General features: G+C 49.0%; 1 protein-coding gene across 1 annotated transcript in view; it reads right to left on the minus strand.

Moving 5' to 3' along the window:
- Positions 1-6,240: 6,240 nt before the first annotated feature.
- Positions 6,241-18,274, minus strand: part of LOC116945941 (cerebellin-1-like) — a 29,164-nt gene continuing 17,130 nt past the window's right edge. Inside the window, exon 3 of the mRNA XM_032960640.2 lies at positions 6,241-9,665. Coding sequence (XP_032816531.1) covers positions 9,468-9,665 — 198 coding nt within the window. The 3' untranslated portion in view covers positions 6,241-9,467. The remainder of the gene's footprint in view (positions 9,666-18,274) is intronic.

Here is an 18,274-nt window from a genome sequence, read left to right on the forward strand (position 1 = left end):
ACACCAATTTCACCCCCCCCCCCCGGTCCATTCCTTGCCCACCTGCTTTGCCCGCTGAGCTGTCCGATTTTAGAGGTCCAGGCGTGTGTGCATTTCAAGAATAATAAAGCCACTGAACGGACTGTAACGTGTCTTTACACATGCAAATAAGAGCTTGAGTGTTGTCAGCACATGGAGGTGTTGCGTGTTGTGCTAAACAGGAGCCCATTGTGAAGGTGGAGTGCCCATGACGTGAGCCAACTAACCGGTAGAGTAGCTTGTTTGACAACCCCTGACCGCTGATGAGACCCATACAGGCGAAACCTGCACAGCATTTGCTGGTGTAAACAAATGTAATGGAATTCAGAAGGCCAATACTCTGCGCATTAAATATACATTGTTACGTCAGGCGAGAGGCAGACCTACAGCATATTTAATATGTGAATGATATTGGTTCGATCACTCAGAGCAGTGGTATGGCGACGGTATGTATGGATACGTGGCTTATCACGGGGGATGTTTATACGAGCAATTGCGATTAGAGCGCACTTACTAAGAACGATGCCATTGTTAATATCAATTCTGTAAGGTCACGATAGAATTATCGCATACATTGTGCAATAATGATCATAATCAATGTTCTTCCATTCGTACGCTGCGTGTTGTATTAATGAGTTGGCGTGACCCGTGCCAGTCGCTAGAGGCCACACAGTTCGCCCGAAGGCAAAACAATATTAATCAATCGGACAATTCATAGGATCTCGTGGGGCGGATGAATCGTCACACCCCGACTCAGGCCTGAAGGGGCACAACAAGGCGGAGGTGATGTTGCCTTTGTGTTTGTTTTGTATTTAAGACTGAACAGGTGTCCGAGTGCACGGTTCGCTACGTACGGTGCACATTAAGTTCAACATACATACATACATGCGTACGTAGAACATGTATTGGGAAGCGGTGTTGTGCATAGCGGTGGCGCGTTGTTTCTCATCCACAGGGTCACCGATACTGAGAACCACCATGAAATGATTCGAATAAACAATCGAATCCGCGTTCAGCTGGTTGCATGTTCACTGCAGACGCGGCCACTACTGGTGTTTCATGTAAACGCGTTTGCTATTCCAGCAACGTCCCAAGTATAACTCTAATCGTACGGAATTAACCCGCGTGCAGTTTCGTTCGAACTAAAAAAAATGAAACAGTCTTCACTACGTGCTCAATATTCTTCAGATGAATATTAAGAGCGTTTACATTCGTCCTTCTCGAGAGTGGAATTACTCTTTTTTTGTCCGGAAGGACGTCCGCATTTGCATGCGTCCTAAACAATGTTTCAAATAAGCTTTCATAAATTGCCTTTTAACCAAATATTACCCGTTAGACTTCGGAAGCGAAGCAAGGTTGTGCCTGGATAGTGCTTGGATGGGCCACCGCTGTGCAGCAACATCCAGTTGCAGTGGGCGTTGTGAGCTAGGCGATGTGGGAGTAGAGCAAACCTCGTTATTGTTCCGTGCTCCCAATACCTTCGCCAACTCCGCATTGATCAACTCGGTCATGTATAGTTCAGACGCGGTGGATGTATCGTATCTCTCAGTGGATTGACAAAACCGGGCCGTGCACGTAGGAATGCCACTTCATTCGGATTGAAGAGCGCCTGCCGAGGTGCTTTGGCACACAGGGACATGGCTTAATTTGAGGAGGGTGTTGTGTTTATATGTCGGTGACGTTTTAAATTCACGGTTTAGATGGCCGTTTAATTCACATTACACGCGCGGAGAGAAGAGTTTACTGCACGCCATTTCTTCCACCCTGTCCCAGCTAATAATCCCCACGCTCGCGTCAAGGTGGTGTAAGTGTAACACAAAGAGCCCTCGTGTTACCCCGCGTAAGTTATTAAAGACGCGCCTGCTCACGGATCTGCACAAATGCATCGAGTTGCCTGACAAGAGTGGCTGGCTATCTCAATGCCATGGGTCTTTAAACGGAGGCGAATGTTTAGCTCTTTTACGTGAAAAGAAAAGAACACACGCTGGCTGTTAATAATTTGCATAAGTCAACAAAGGTGCTATTTGTCCAAGTGATATGCACCCGTATAACCGTTGCTCATTAGCCGATTCCCAATCAAAACAGTAAACATGGCTGGTAATGTGAGGCCCCACGAGTTCGTCTGGCTACGTGCGGCCAATAAGGAAATGTGACCACACAGAATACGCACGTGCACACACACACAGACGTGCTGACACACACACACACGTGCATCCACACAGACGTGCCGACACAGGTGCATGCGTACAGATGTGCTGACACACGTACATCCACACGGACATGATGACACACACAAATACAAGATCACCCATATAGCCTTGCACGGACTGTTGGGGCAAGTGCTGTTAGCGAGCGCCTATGAAGGCTGGCACGACACACGAGGGGGTGTGATGTGTACACATCACACCCCCTCGTGTGGTACTCATTTGAAGCTGAGTCGACCTAGACAGACAGACAGTCACACATACGTACGCACGTGACAAATACGCGTCAGATCCGGGCTAATTCGTGTAGTGATTTTTCATTTTTACTGCAGCCAATTACAAAAGCGTTAACGTGATTAATTTGTGGCCAACTGCCTTTTTATTGCGCCTAAAGCCGAAACCTTTATACCGCCACTTGTGAAACTATTCTTTCATAATTGCGCACTTCATAGTTAAGCACCACTGTGTTTAAAATGCAACATCATATGCGTCGCATTGGGACATCTTATTAAGCCGCTCTAATAGCCAGCCAGCCCTATCTATAATTCATGCACAGTGTGGCGCGACCACATATCAATTGCAAACAAGGCTGGAGATTAACATGCATTTAAACTGAGGAGCTTACCTGCGTGCACAGTTATTCCCCCTCGCCAATTCCTCTCGTTCACTGACAGACGCTTCCCTGAGCCTGTAGTTGATTTCGCAACCGTAGGAGGAGTCACCCCCCATCCACCCACCCACCAGGCCTGTATTAATGCGATAGCATAGCTCTCCGATGTGGTTTCGGGTTGTTGCAGAGCTCCGGTAAGGCTTTCAGAACCCTGGACAGCTCCAGCATCTGGAGAGCTCCGGCAAGACTTTCAGACCCTGGACAGCACCTGGAAACCTCCGAGCAGACTCCAAGAAGGCACGCGCAGTGGCAGCCAATAAACACATCGGGAGAGCTGTTGTCAGCAGAGCCCTAACACAGCAGTACTTCCACAGAATACAACTCTACGTGAGCAACGTGGATTCAGCTAGAATCTGAGTGTTACACGTAAACTTAGCTTCGGTGTTTGTGCAATTAGTGTCAGCGCAGATTACTGTTCATTGCAGTGTAGACACCCTAAATGCAATAGCACATGCGGAAGACAAGCCGAAGGCTGAAATGTGTGTGTTTAACCAGTCCTTCGGTTTCCTCTCATATGCTAAATACGCATTAATAGAATCGACAAAACGTTCCAATGCAGGATCCTCATGAAAAACAATCCCGAGGTTCAACGAGGCTCTCCCAGATAGATGCAGGGCAATTATATTACTTGATGCGTTGAGCGACGGCACAGTGGGTAGTGCACTGCGCTATGAATCCGGAAATTTTAGTTCGGCTCCCAGCCACGGCTAACGCCAGTGGCGAGTGATCTCGAAGTTGGTCATGGTCACCTTCCTTAAATAACCCGCACTCACAAGCATGGTGAAGTATGGTTACGCAACCCCGTGGTTAACGAGGCATGGGGAGGCCTTCATCCAAGGCCGTGAAACAAAAAGCTGTAAATAATCATTATTACTCCAACTGTGTAATATGATTTAACTGAGTCGTTGCATGAAATATGATTGTGAATGCAGGGGAACTTATTTGTAACATATATTCAATTATTTAAACTCTAGATTGAAAACTAATATCTTTCTAATTGCGTTACGTGTTTTGTTTGCTTTCCTTCCCCCGCACCTTCAATGCACACAGTTGGCTGCGTACGGTGCAAAAGAAGTCCAACATACCAGAATTGGCTAAATATTCCAATGCAGGGCCCTCCTGCATATGAATAATGAGAATTAGTAAGGATTTCTTGCACGCAAAAAATATATCACGTTCACATTTATCATCCGGTAGTATAAAATGAGTATTGCACTGAACGCAGGTGACGCTGTATCATGGTCGTGTGCACGGTGTGTCATCTCCCACAAATTTCATGTACCGCTGGGCATTTCCATTTGCGAGGAAAGGGTCTCAAGTGGTAACGCCCATCACGATTAATGCCGGCTGTAACTTTGAATGTAACCTGAGCTGGTACGTGCACTGCCCGTTTGTCAATCCACTGCTGGATGAGAACCTCCCGTGACGCACCCTGCAGGCAGTGAGGGTTGTTTCAAAGCAAATAGTTTGTGAACGTGATTGCAAAGACAGAATCGTGTTGTCGCGTGTAAATTATGGTCAAAATGTTGATGACAAGAGCAAGTTTAATTGTTAATCAATGGACGGGTCGTAGGGAAAGGCCCTCTCAATTGCGGGCCACGCGAGTGGGGTTTGTGCATTGTGCTGAGATGGCGTTGTGACGAGACGCCTTTGCGTGGAAGCCCGAGTGTCCATATCGGTGGGTTTCTGTTCTTTTCGTGGAGAAGTTTGAGTGGTCTTTGCTGATATGTGACAGTTTGTTTTTGTCCCCCCCCCCCCCCCCCAGCTATGAGCATTCATATCTCAAACAATAGCAGCATTCAATTCATTAGGCGGAGAGAAAAATAAATAGCGCCGATTGGCTGCTGCCGGCAATTTATCTCTCACGTAGCGGACCTGGACTAATTAACATAACACCTGCATAGCGCTTATCTCCGTGCGGAGATTAAATAATAGAGAAGGGAGACACGCAGGAAAGTAAACCTTCACTCTCATGTAATCTTAGCGTGCTTTAAAGGCTGCGACCCCCCCTCCCAACCCCCCCCTCCCCCCCCCCCCCCCTTGCACTGCGCTAATGAAGCGGAGTGCTGACTGCCGTGTCGCGAGCGAGCGTCTCAGTGTGACACGCCACAGAGACGGACTCTCTCATCTCGTAGTCCCGGCCAGGGGTTCGCGTGGAGTGGTGGGGGCGGGCTGGCTGGCTGGCTGGCTTCGTAAGATTACGCCGCTGCAGCTCCTCAAATCCATTTGTCCTGAAACGCCACAACTCTACGCTGTTGCATCGCGTCTGCTGAATGCAGGTCGCCGTGCCTCTATAGTCACCCTTTCCCTGCTGTATACATTACCCCGAATGAGCTCCTCGTGTGCCGGTAGCACAAAGGCGGAGTGGTTTATCTTTACACGTCAACACATTGTACTCATGCATAATTAAACGGAATAACAAGTAAGTATTGTGTGCATGTCGATTGTTTGTACCGGTTTTTTGGTTTGTGCTTTGGGTTTTTTTTTGGTTACGTCAAATACATCGATGGTTTTAGCCCTTTGCTAATCCGCTGCCTGATGACTGCCTCCCCAAGCCGTGTGAGCAGCTGCCGCTTGGATGACCATACTTCACCACCTTAGTGAGCACGGGTCTCTGAATGAGCGGCACAATTCCGTTTGGGAAGGGTATCAAACTCGAGATGCCAGGTTGATTTCGCAGTGCGCTCACCACTTGCACTGCCTGGAAATGAAGGAAAAAAAAACGACTCATCGTGAAGAAAATTACAAAATAATGCGGCTATTAAATACCCAGTGATTGGGATAGGCGGTGTTTGGAGCGTGAGTGGGCCGGTTGTATCTGAAGGTGTTGGCAAGGCAAGACCGGTTCAGAATACAGCACTTGCCGGTGATGTTAGCCGTGGCTGACATTTGAACTCAGCTCACCGCGTTCAGGGTGTAACGTACCAAACACTGCACCACTGCACACTGGACTCGCTCCCCTCTTTCCTCCAGTTTTTGCGTTTTATCCCCTCTCAATGATGTGTTCATTAAAAAAAAATGCACTTTCCTGCCGTGCCAACGTCCCGCTCTGTAGCTTCGTGGACGTCCCCGCGAGCGTATTAACATCCAATAAAATTGTCCTCTGCGAAGCTGCCCATTTCGAGGGGTGTACATTGAACTTTATTAAGCGCGCGCATTGCGACCGCCCTATCGTTATCTGCAGGGCGGGCAGTGCTGGAGACAGAGAGGTTGGTTGGGGAGTGACTTGCGGGGGTGGGTGGGGGGGGTTAACGCGTGGGACCCGCGGTGCCTCCCGAAGGCCCACGCGCTCATCCGCGGTGCCGTGACGCAGATTGATCGTGACAGCCACCAAGACGACACGAGATGTACATCTCTTGACAGAACCAACGTTCGTCTCTTTAATCTGCGGCCATCGCACTCCTCGACACACACCTGCAATGCAACAGAAACGCGTGCGTGTGTATGTATGGATGTACTATAGAGACGGAATATCCCATCCGCATAGCCTTAAATAGGCTGTTGGGGCAGGTGCTGTTGGGTGAGCACCTATGAAGGCTAGCACGGCAATTCAACGGGGCGTGGATGGCCAATATCACGCCCGGACGCCTTTGTCTCCCCAGTGATGTTTACACACCGCACCAAGTACTCGTTTAAGGCTGAGTTTACCTAGTGGAGGCCCAGGCCCGGTTCAGATATTCGCCACAGAAAACTGTGGGGCGTGGTGCTGGCCGTCCACCCCCTCATGTGGAGTGCCGGCCCCATGGCTGCTCGTGAACTGCACTTGCCCCAACAGTCTGTTAAGGCTACACGGGGAGTCTTCATCTTTTTGTGTGCACTATACTGTGTATATGCCTATGCCATTAAAATAAACACCAGGGTTATTGAGCGTTAGCGTTTAGACACACATAGTGTATAGCCCTACACACCAGCCCACCCACACACCATCGACTCTATATATACATAAACTGTATGCCTATATAATATCTGTATACGTGTCATACATACGTTGTCTTAATTAACACATACAGACCAATATACCGTACATACAGATCTGTACAAGACATTCGATACTGCCTATATATAGATTAAAGTTTCTATATACGGCACTATAGTATGTTTGTTTATATCTACAGCATAGATGTGTTGTACGTTAACATCAGCCGGCGTTCACAAGATTAGTTTCAAATGGCATTTAACAGCAATTGGTAATTGCAGTCCATTGGGACAAACGAACGGCATAGCTTCGAGAGGAAGTGGCTTTTCAATGACATTGCGATCAGAATTGCAGACACGAAGGCGACAACGGCGAGTGCTGTACCACATCGTGCACACAACTCGTGTGTGGTAGGGCTACGCAGCGGAGCGAAAGCTGCTGTCTGGTGGAGATGGAGAAATACAAATTTAAAAATGGATGAATAAAGCGAAAAAGAGTTCAGAAGCGCATTTGCGCCAGGGCCCATGTTGATCAATTTTGCAGCTTGAGACTTCGAGGCATCCTGAACGCGACACGCCACGGTGGCTAGGAGATGTTAACTTACCTCGCCTGGTCTACGGAAGGTCGTGGGTTAGATCCCGATCCTGACGCCTGCTGTATATTTGGAGTTTGCGTGTTCACTCCGTGGTCGCGTGGATTTTTCTCCGGCTCCTCCGGCTTTTCCCTCCACATTTAGAAACGCGCGTTTAGAGCATTTGACTGCTATAAATGTCCGCATGATAATCCACTGAATTGGGCTATCATTTGTGGTCAGGTCACGTCTGAAAAAAGAGCTATATAGCTCAGTGGGCCTTACTTGTTGAAATAAAAAAAACAGTTTATAGTTAAAATTTGTTCTCATGCGGGTGTACACACAAAGGGTCGCATTTACACAGATACAGTAACGACAAATAACCGTGTAATTGCTGAAGTGTGTGGGGGGGGGGCAGGGAGGGGGGGGGAGATGCTTTTCTCATGGTGAAATGTGCCTGGCGCTTGCTGTTGGCTCCGTTTGGCAGCGTGTGATCTTTTTTTGATCAACATTGAATCTGGGAAATCGTATATTAACCAATTCGCTACAGGTACGCACGCGGGTGCATGCGTGCGTGCGCTCACTTGCGATTCTGCAGGTAACAAACAAAAATGAACTGAAGCTTAAAAAAATATATACGGGTGACAATTTAATAAAAATGTACAAAAACAAAAATATTGGTTTAGCACAATCGAATGTGCTTACAACAATTCACCTTTAATGTTAATCTTAATTACGGTAAACTATCATAATTTAAATCTTCCTCTGAAATGCGCGTTACCCTTCAAAAAAACAAATCGCAGTCTCAATTGCAATGAAACTTGAGTGTTGCCAACATAGGCCGAGCGATGGGGGGGGGGGGGAGGGGGGGGATGCAGTTACATGGTTCTGTATTCGTGAATCGTTGTACAAGTCCGTGGATCCTGCACACATTTCTCGCCTCTGTGTCTTCACGCCTCGCAGTTGTGTAGGTAAACGAAACAACCGACACAAGGCACCACTTCGCTGCTTTGACGCGCGCGGGTGTAGAGGCGAGGCGGAGTGGTTTTGGGGTCAGGGATCTTGGGGTCAGGGATTGTCGTGCGGTGGAGAGGCGAGGGCGAACGTGGCCAGCGTGTTCGGGGGGAGGGGGGAGGGGGGGAGCTGTGAGCGCGAGAGGGGCAGGGAGTGCGAGAGGTGAGGGTGGACACGAGAACGCGTAATGACATCGTAGTTCACGATAAACACTTACATGATCACAGGAATGTGTTTTTTTTTGTTTTTAGAACGACTCCTTTGTTTTAAATACGGCTTTTTTATTCGGGTTTTTTTTTTGCGTTCCGCTCATTTCAATAGATTTTTTTTTAACGATGCCCACGATCTTGCAAAGCGAATATCAAATCTGCTTTCGATGGCTCACACACTATTACATATACATATTTATGTACTGTACGTATCATAACACGAACAAACGACCAAAGATACCTTATACAGGAGCGTCAGTTGAATTGTCCTCTGCGCGCTCCGCATCCGCACGTGTAGGATGCGTTGTTGCTGCTGCTGTTTTTTTTTGTTATCTTCACGCTTTGCCATCGTGGCATCTTGGACATCAAGTGGGGAGGGGGGAAGCTTTACAGATCCACGGCCTCATCGGCACAACTCAAATTCTTTTGCGTTTGTGCACTGTCAAGTCCCCGCGTTGTGTATAGTGTGCACGGCCAAAGATAAATACTGTAATGATAACAGTAATGTTGAATAATAACTTTTGTATATTTTTTGTTTTCAAGGGAAATTAAACAACAATAAAACAATGGAACTTCCGCACGGGTGCACATCGAATCGCGCACTCTTCGTGCTGCCACAGAGTCTCTTCCACCGCTCGCTGCACGCAGCGACGCTTGTAGCTCCGGAGGAGAGACCGGACGGCGCTGGCACATTGGAGGGCCCTACATCTCCTCCTCCCCACTCCCCCTGCCCTCAACTGCACACACACACACACACGGCCACCCCACTCTACCCCCACCGCACCCACCTGCCTTGCCCCCACCGCCCCACCACCACCTCCCCACCAAGCACAAAACAAAACAAAAGCAGCCCGCCGATCTCCCTTCACAGCGGGAAGACGAGGAACCCCGAGAAGGTGGAGTACTTCCAGCCGCCCATGAGGTTGCCCCGCTCGAGCTTCAGGTAGACGCGGTCGCTCTTCTCCATGAGCAGCAGAACGCCGTTGCTCGCCGCCTCCCGCGTCACGTCCTGGTCCCCGGCGAACGCCGAGATGATGGGCCACCCGTTGAGCATCAGGCTGACCTGCTCGCGCGTGGCGCGGGCGAGAGAGAGAGGGCGAGAGAGAGAGAGACTTTTGACTTTTAAACAACTTTTATTGCCGCCAGCAGCAACAGCACTGGCGGCGATTCCGATACGAAATACACAAAGTCACCAGCAACACAAATAAACAAACACAATACATCCATGCGCTGTGGCGCTAAATGCGCCGCGCACAACAAAAGATAAAAGTCGCGTGGTGGTGGTGGTGGTCATCGCGCGCGCCACGGCGACGAGCGAGCGCTTCAGAAGGTGAACACGAGGAGGGTGCCGTCCACGCTGGTACAGAGAGGGGCTTTTCCGGCCTCCCAGCGTTCGAAGAAGACGCGCTGCACATCACCAACATGTGTGTGGTACATGGCGTGCTACAGCCGGAGCCGCGCCTTGAGCAGGCCCCTGAACACTGGAAGCAGCACAGAGCAGCCGTCAATGTCACCTTGCAGCATCTTTTTCCTCGTTCTGTACACCGCCATCTTCGCCTGAGCACAGGCGAAGTTGGCCAGGTCATAACGTGTGTTATCCAGGTAAGGCACCTCCCCCCCTCCCCCCCCATATACGAAGCTGCTGTTGTAGCAGGGCACCCTCAGTTTCCTGAAGATGTCCCGCAAAAGGCGGAACATTAGTTTGAGGTGCTAGCAGCGTAAGTTCTGGTGGGGCAGATCCTCCCTGGCACCGTAGGAAATGCACAAGTCTCTGAGCTCCGGCGAGATTCGGCTCAACCACACAGCCGATGGCAACGTGCAGTCTGCCAATCTCCACTGGAGGTCACCGCAGCGTTTGGCTACAGGAGACTTGTACATTAGACGGCGAGAGAGAGAGAGAGGGGATTCCTCCAGTATAAATGAACATTACGATTTTTGAATTCGGGGACTGGTTGTCTAATGAGAGCTCTCTGATGTGCATGATGTCCGACGTTTCGCTCCACATTGCCGGGGGCTTCTTCGGGAACGTCTGCAGGAACTGATGAGAGCTGCCGAAGCTCCCAGCACATGGAGAGAAACGTCGGACATCGTGACGAACAACAGGCGGTGCCACCCGGAAACACGCCAGAGAGCTAAACACCGTGACTGCAACAATCCTGCACAGAAGTTAGATTCGAACTAATAAATGAATGAATGTGTCCCTGCATTTATTCATCACGCACATACATGGAAGCAGGAGTGTGTACCTACCAAACAATAATTTAATGCTACCGTGCATTTTACTTTTTTACTCAAATGACAACATCATTTGAATGACACAAGCACAGAGCATCCACTGCTGGATCATGGCATCTTCAGCTGTGAAGGTCACTTGACCATACCTCACCACATTGATCAGTGCTGGTTGGTGAAGGTGGGGAGCACATAAGTGGTGTCATAGAAGTACAACGCAGCAATGGATTTTGCCACGCTGCCCTCTGCTGCCCATCACGCAGTCCATGCGAGGCCTGTGACAACCTTGTTTCTGCACATCGCGGTTACCCATCCAAGCATTGTCTAGGCTCAAACGCCGCTTAGCTTTAAAAAATGTATGCGATCAGGTGCATTCTGGGTGATCTGCTTATAGCTCCATCCCCGGCTTGGCTTTCTGAGCGCATGCATCATGCAGCAAGCCCACAGGCGAATATTCAGCAATGGGCGCTGCCTCTTCATACATGCTTAAAAGCCTTGGGCTATTCACGAGCGTTCATGAGCTGTATTATTTAAGCACGGGCAGCAGTGGTGAGGTACGAGGTTGACTTGGAGAGATGGAGCGGGGGTGCCGCTGTCGTCTCCCTGTTTCATTTCTTTGCCACGTGCGACACAGTCGGTTATGCCAATCGAATGGCATACTGTACGTGTGCTATGCCATTTGCAGTTGCACTCAGGGTATTCACATTCTGACACGGGCAGTCAACACAACGTGTCGAGACGGACGGAACTGTGACACTCCCCCGCCCCCCCCCCCCCCTCCAAACTCGAACTCACCTCTGCACGGCTTTGCGGTCCGATATCTCCGACGTCACGGCCACGTCTGCCTCAGTTTGCCAATTGCCAGATGCATGCAGCGCGCCAACGGCCCGATGCTCATTCGGGTGAGAAGGTACGCGAACGTGAAGAGGTGGACCGTGGAAGGACGTGAAGGATGGACTTTGGGAAACGCTCATTCGGCCACATTGTCATCAACTCGAGAAGATTTTGACCGTGGCCTGAGCCCAGCCAATGTCAACTCAGTTGTTGACATGTGGAAGGGGAGACTGTCATCAATGTCTACCTATTGATTGCTTCACAGCAACATCTGCACCCACGGTTGTGTCCAGGAATTTAAATTTTGGGAAGTTGGTGGGGGGGGGGGTGGAGGGGGTGCACAATCTGCGTATTATGTTTTTGAAACATGTGGCTTCGTAAATTACTATCACCATTTTTTCACGTGCTTCTAATTAAATCCCTTTGTTTGCTCACGAATGCAATGATTAAATGCACCCCTGGAATTGTTGCACACTGGCCCAGCCTGATATCTAAAGTGAAGGCATGCTGTGTTTTATGTCAGCTTTCCATAATGTGGTTGTAATCATGGTAAAAGCCTTTTCTCGCACAATGTCATGTCTACTTTGCCAAACTGTCATTAAATTGCACAAAATAATTGTGTTTTTCTGGGTCAAGGCCTCAATGAGAGGTAGGTTAAAGTCATTAGTAATATAAGGACAATTCTAAGAGAACAGCAACCTTTCAACGAAACTGTAGCTCTTTAGGATAATTTCACTGGTTTAGCACAGGTAGCAGTCAACATATGTGTCTCCAATCAATCACCCTGAAATCTATCCGATCTCGATATCAAAAGCGAAAGCAGAACTGAGCCCGGTTAGAGCTAGGATGGCGGTGTAGTGTTGATACGTCAGTCCAGCACGGGATTATTGAATCCATCTGTGCGGAACTCTGAGCGGTACCTCCTCGCAATTGAACTTTTTTTGCAAGCACTCAAAATTCAATAAATCCGTGCAGGACCAAACCTGAAAAGGAGTCTCGTGGCGTGGCTAAGCTTTTCTGTGAAATTTTCAAGGCATCATTAATAATATACCAATGAACAGTCACCAGGTCTATCTTGTGAAATATATATTTGGGCTCAGTGGGTGTCTCTATTTTAACGAGGCCAACAACAACGCAAAAAAAAACGTACAGTGAGCTTTGTATAGGTTTCCAGCTATCTGCTGAGCGCCCCTCAAAAAAATCCAGAAGCGGGTTCTGTGTGTTGGCTGGAACGGAGTCCGTTTGGTCAGTTTAAACTGAAGAGAGACAGAGTGAACGCGTGGGGCGGTAGGGAAGGAGAGAAGTGTACAGGGAATGCAGGCTCCATACATTTTCCGGTATGGCCGTTAATATAACGAGAAGGTGAATGGGTCCAAGGTCAGAACCATAGCACAAAATGTATACAGTTTAGTGCAGTTTGACCTGCATTGACATACATTACTGACAGGACATTCCGGGTACTGTCAAGAACCGCACTGACATTTATCTGGGTGTCAGGCATCTACCGTACACAAAGCAAAACTGTGCATATATCACAGTGTAATTTGGAGGAATTGTTGGATGGATACTGAGGCTGCATTTCTTTTTTATGTATAGTAATCACCTTCCCACTTTTATTTTAAAAGCCCTTGCTCAATCATCAATGCTTTGCACCTGCAATGTCTGGATTTATTTTTAAATGCTTCACGATAACAAAAAAATAAGGGGTTTTCGAGGTCACTGTTGCCAATTCTCATGCGGAGTTATAAATCCCAAATGTGCACAGTTTTGTCCCGATATTTTAGACATTTTGGAAAATTAAATATACAGAAGAAAAGCTTGCCAGTTGGCATAGAGGGCAGAGCACTCAGCCAGTTCCACTGAGATCCTAGTTCGTATCAAGGTACTCCACCCTAGATTAAACTGAGTTCTCTACCACATTGAGTTGATGGCCTCAGCCTGGTCGCCAATGACTGCAAAAAATATTAAATTTAGTTTTACACCAAATTTAGCTGTTGAGAATAGCCGTAAGGAACATTTGGCGGAATGAAGAAGTTTAAGCCTCAGCAGAAATTACTAATATCTTAGAGGTGAGGAAGGCGAGATTTAAATGGTTTGGGCACATGCTGAGAAAAGACAAAGTGGATGCGATGAGAATGGCTATGGAGATCGGAGACCCCTAGGCTCAAATTGAGACCCAGAGTCTCATACAGAGAGCCCAAGACTCACATAGAGACCCATAAACTGAAAGAGAGACCCATAAACTCACAGAGAGACCCATAGACGCACACAGAGACCCAAATACTCACATAGAGACCCATATACTCAAACAATTACCCATAAATTAAAAGGGCTATGGAGACTGGAGACCCATAGGCTCATATCGAAAGCCATAGTCTCATACAGAGAGCCCAAGACTCACATAGAGACCCATAGACTGAAAGAGAGACCCATAAACTCACAGAGAGACCGATAGACTCACACAGAGACCCATAAATTAGAAGGGCTATGGAGATGGCTCCAGTGCAGAGCAGAAGGGGTATAGGGAGGAGACTGAGTATGAGATGCAGGGATGCGGTGGAACGAGATATGAGTGGTGGATGTGACGAGTGAAGAGCACAGATTGTAAGTGCAGTGGATGGAGAGAGACAATCCTAGCAGTCTGTGATAATGGGGCGTTGGCTTCGAAGTAAACTCAATTTGACTAAAATCCAGCTCCAAGAATAAAGAACATCTGCTTGACTGCCACGTGACAACAGAAGTTACTTGAACGGATCTCAGAGTTAGTTCCGTGCTATCCCCTTCCGCGGGCCCTTCTCTAACATGGGGCACGACAATCGAGAGTTATAGACGGACGCTTCTTCTTATGACACGACACCAACGACGCAGTTGGAATAGCATTTGCGAAGGGAGGTGGGGGGGGCAGTGGATACCGTATTTTAAAAATAATCAAACTGTACGAGAAGGACGAAGTACAAAGAATTGCATCGTAGTTGCACTGAGCTAAAAAAAATGCGCGGCTCACAATGGGCCGCATTCTGCATTGGTAAGCCATGACATCAAGCGTAAATGGGGGGGGGGGATCGGTAAGTGAACGTGCGTACGTCTGCCTATGCGTGTAACTCACAGCTTTAGCGAAGTGTAAATGCTAAAGGAGGTGGCTTTGGCGCGTTACGTGTGGGTAGATGTCTTGCCAAGCAATTCACTGTTTTCTGCGTTAATGGGCCCACCTGCTGCTGTCGTATTTGCCCATTCCCTGTGCCTCCCTCTTCTGCCGTGCTATAAATACAACTAAAAAAGATTTCCATGTACCTGTCTATCACGATAGGATGCGTTGAGAAGGTACACCCTAAATAAGTAACTGCGTGCTTCCATGGATCTTTTTTTTTCTCTTTGAGAGTGCAGTTTTTTTTTGTGTGTGTTCGTTCGGCGTTGCGTCGGCTCCAACGTGAGCTCTCATTTTTCGATGACTGCATAAAAAATTGTGCCGTTGGCATGACAACAAATGAAAACAATACGCATTCATAATTTTTTTTAATTACTCAACGTTGCCTCCAGCTGTCGGTAAAATCTATTTGCGCGAGCTTGCCAATTTTCCGGCAAATTTGCGCGCGCCATCGCGAGGGAGCGAGACGCTGCCGCGTTATTGGCCGAAGTACTTTCACGGTGGCATGATGTGCCACCTGTGATACTTGGGGACCTGGAGCGAGCGCGGTTGGCTCACTATAACACTAAAACGTCGGCCGCCAAACGAGAGAGCGGCGCCTGCTCCTTGATGGACGTTGCTCTTCGTTTACACTCCGTGGAAAGAGACTTTGACTTTAAAACGACTTTTAATGCCGCCAGCAGCAACATCACTGGAGGCGATTCCGATGTGAAATACACAGTCACCAGCAACACAAATAAACGCTTTAAATCCACGCGCTGTGGCGCAAGAGAGAGAGAGCCCCCCACCTAGTCTCGCGACGCCTTCCTTACATCAGGAGGGCCCCCGCGATTTAGAACGTTTGGCCAATTACAACGAGGAGCGGCTGGGCTTCGCGTGGGAGGACATTGGAATGTGCGGAGGGAAATTCGAACGCACGAATGGGGTGGCACTCAAATCTCTGCGCGAATAGATTCGAGGATCCGTTGTTGTACCATTGCTCTTTTTGGCGAACCTCACGGCACACAAGTCTTCCGACGAGATCGAGCGTATTCGTGGTGAATTCGTCATGGATGCGTACGCGCATCTCGCATCTTCTAAAATGCAGTGTATATTTAACTTTGTTCGATTATTGCTGAGCATTGTGTCAATGCACGCCTGTAATCTGGATATTTGTAGATGCGGTTCGTGGATCATGCAGTGATGGAGTCGTCGCGCAAACCAGGCAAGACATTCAGGGAAATATATTCAGAGAAATATCTTGCCTCGGAGTACTCGACGCATGTTGAACTTCTTTGGCACCGTACATAGCCAACCACCCTAATCAAAGGTACCGGGACGGGTAAACAGACTCGACACAAAAATAAGTCGTACATCCGAAAGGGCTTTTGATCGGGTAACTGCCTCGAGTTTGAGTGGTCATTCCACCACACGCGTGAGTTTTCTCTGGGTTGTCTGGCGTCCTCCCACACTCAGATCGACTCATCAAAAGCCGCTGGCCAAAAGTCCATCTTGTAACTGCACTCAAAGTAGTCCAGAGAGCTGGCTGGACTTCTCAGGGTCCAGAGTACTGACCTAACATCAGGGTTTCAGCTCTCGTGTCGAAAACTCAGCTTCTCCAGTGGAGTGAGCTGATGGCACCCACCTCGTTACCCGTGATTGCACAAAAACACAATAATGTTAAGTGTGGTTTTTCACTTGATTTGGTAAAATTTCACATCCCTGAGAATAAAAAAATAAATATCGCTTGCGCTGCCAAGCGATGCACATTTCTTTGGGGCAGGGCGATGTGGGAGAGTGTGAGTGTACATATCCTCAGCCTCCAATGAGCACCTGGTGCGGTGTGTAAACATCGCCAATGGGGAGACAAAGGCGGTCGGGCGGGTGTGGTGTTTGTCACCCACCCCCTCGTGTACCGTGCCGGCCTTCATAGGTGTTCGCTAACAGCACTTGTCCCAACAGTCTGCTAAGGCTGTATGGGGGAGCTTTGTCTTTGTTTGTTGTGTATATATCCCACTTGAGGATGAGGCTTCGGGATATTGCAGAATAGTTTGTGGTGTCGGCTCCGCCCCCGCAGACAGACTCACCCCCACCATAGGAACGTGGACTTTCCTCTGCTGGCTTGGGTCAGGCAGTGAGATGACCACTGCTGGAATGCTCATTTAACAGGAAATAACTTTTGACTCGACCCCTTTTGCGTCGGTCAAGTCTTCTCAATTTGCATATTCTGTATTATAAATTGGCTTCCTTAAATCCTGCGCGCCGCTCAGAGTATCTACGTGCGCGCCTCGTGAAAATGAAAAATGTAATTACAACAAATTTACAGCATGTGACGAGGGACCAATTCTCATTGCCACAATTCATCAGCCCGCCCCCCCCCCCAAAAAAAAAAATTCTAACAACGTCTCTCTGAAGCAAACGCCAGACGCAATGCACTGCGCGATGCACTGGGCGATGCACTGCGCGATGCACTGGGCGATGCACTGGGCGATGCACTGCGCGATGCACTGGGCGATGCACTGGGCGATGCACTGCGCGATGCACTGGGCGATGCACTGGGCGATGCACTGCGCGATGCACTGGGCGATGCACTGGGCGATGCACTGCGCGATGCACTGCGCGATGCACTGCGCGCGCGTCCGCTGGCAACCGACAGCCGCGTTTGGCGTCGCGTGTGACAAATCCGTCCATCGCGACACGCAAATCAAATTTACCGCAGGCGAACGCGGGCGCTCTGCCAGCCAGCGGCCCGGCTCGACCCCGAAGTCCGTATTAGTTTCAAAAAATGTAAAAATAAAAAGTGAAGTCCCCTGAACAGACAGAACTTGCGTGCCGCAGGGCCAGGAGTGACAAAGACAAAGATCCCCCGTATAGCCTGAACAGACTGTTTTGGGCAAGTGCTGTTAGCCAGCACCTATGAAGGCCGGCACGGCACACGAGGACGTGGGTGGCCAGCAAGACGCCCGGCCGCCTTTGTCTCCCCAGTGGCGATGTTTACACACTCATTTGAGGTTGAGTCGACATCGGGGAAGCCCATGACCGGTTCAGATAATTGTCACCGGTGTTGGCCGTGAGCAGGGATTCGAACTCTGGTCGCCAGGTTCGTAGCAAAGCGTGGCGCTAACCCCCCCCCCTCCCCCACACACACCCCTGCCCCTGCCTCATTCTCTCATTGTCCGAGACGAGGCCTCTCCAAAGCGTGTATGTCGAACTTCTTTCGCACCGCACGTAAAGCCAACCGTGCTAATCGGGGGTGCGGCAGAGCGGTGCTGCTCAGCTCGAGTTGCCGGGACGGAATGCACTTTACGTGATTTCCAGGGGATTACAAACACTTGAAGTTTGTCAATCCAGTGTGTGTTGACACGGAGCGAGTATATCCAATTTGCCCGCTTGGATTGAGTCGTAATGAGGATATTTGGCCATACCTGATATTTCAGAGGCTTAGACTAATATTGTCATCGTTAAGTGTAAGACTCAAGAGA

This window comes from Petromyzon marinus, chromosome 25, assembly GCF_048934315.1.
Source record: "Petromyzon marinus isolate PM22_M1 ecotype Great Lakes invasive population chromosome 25, UKy_Petmar_22M1.pri1.0, whole genome shotgun sequence".
Lineage (NCBI taxonomy): Eukaryota > Metazoa > Chordata > Hyperoartia > Petromyzontiformes > Petromyzontidae > Petromyzon > Petromyzon marinus.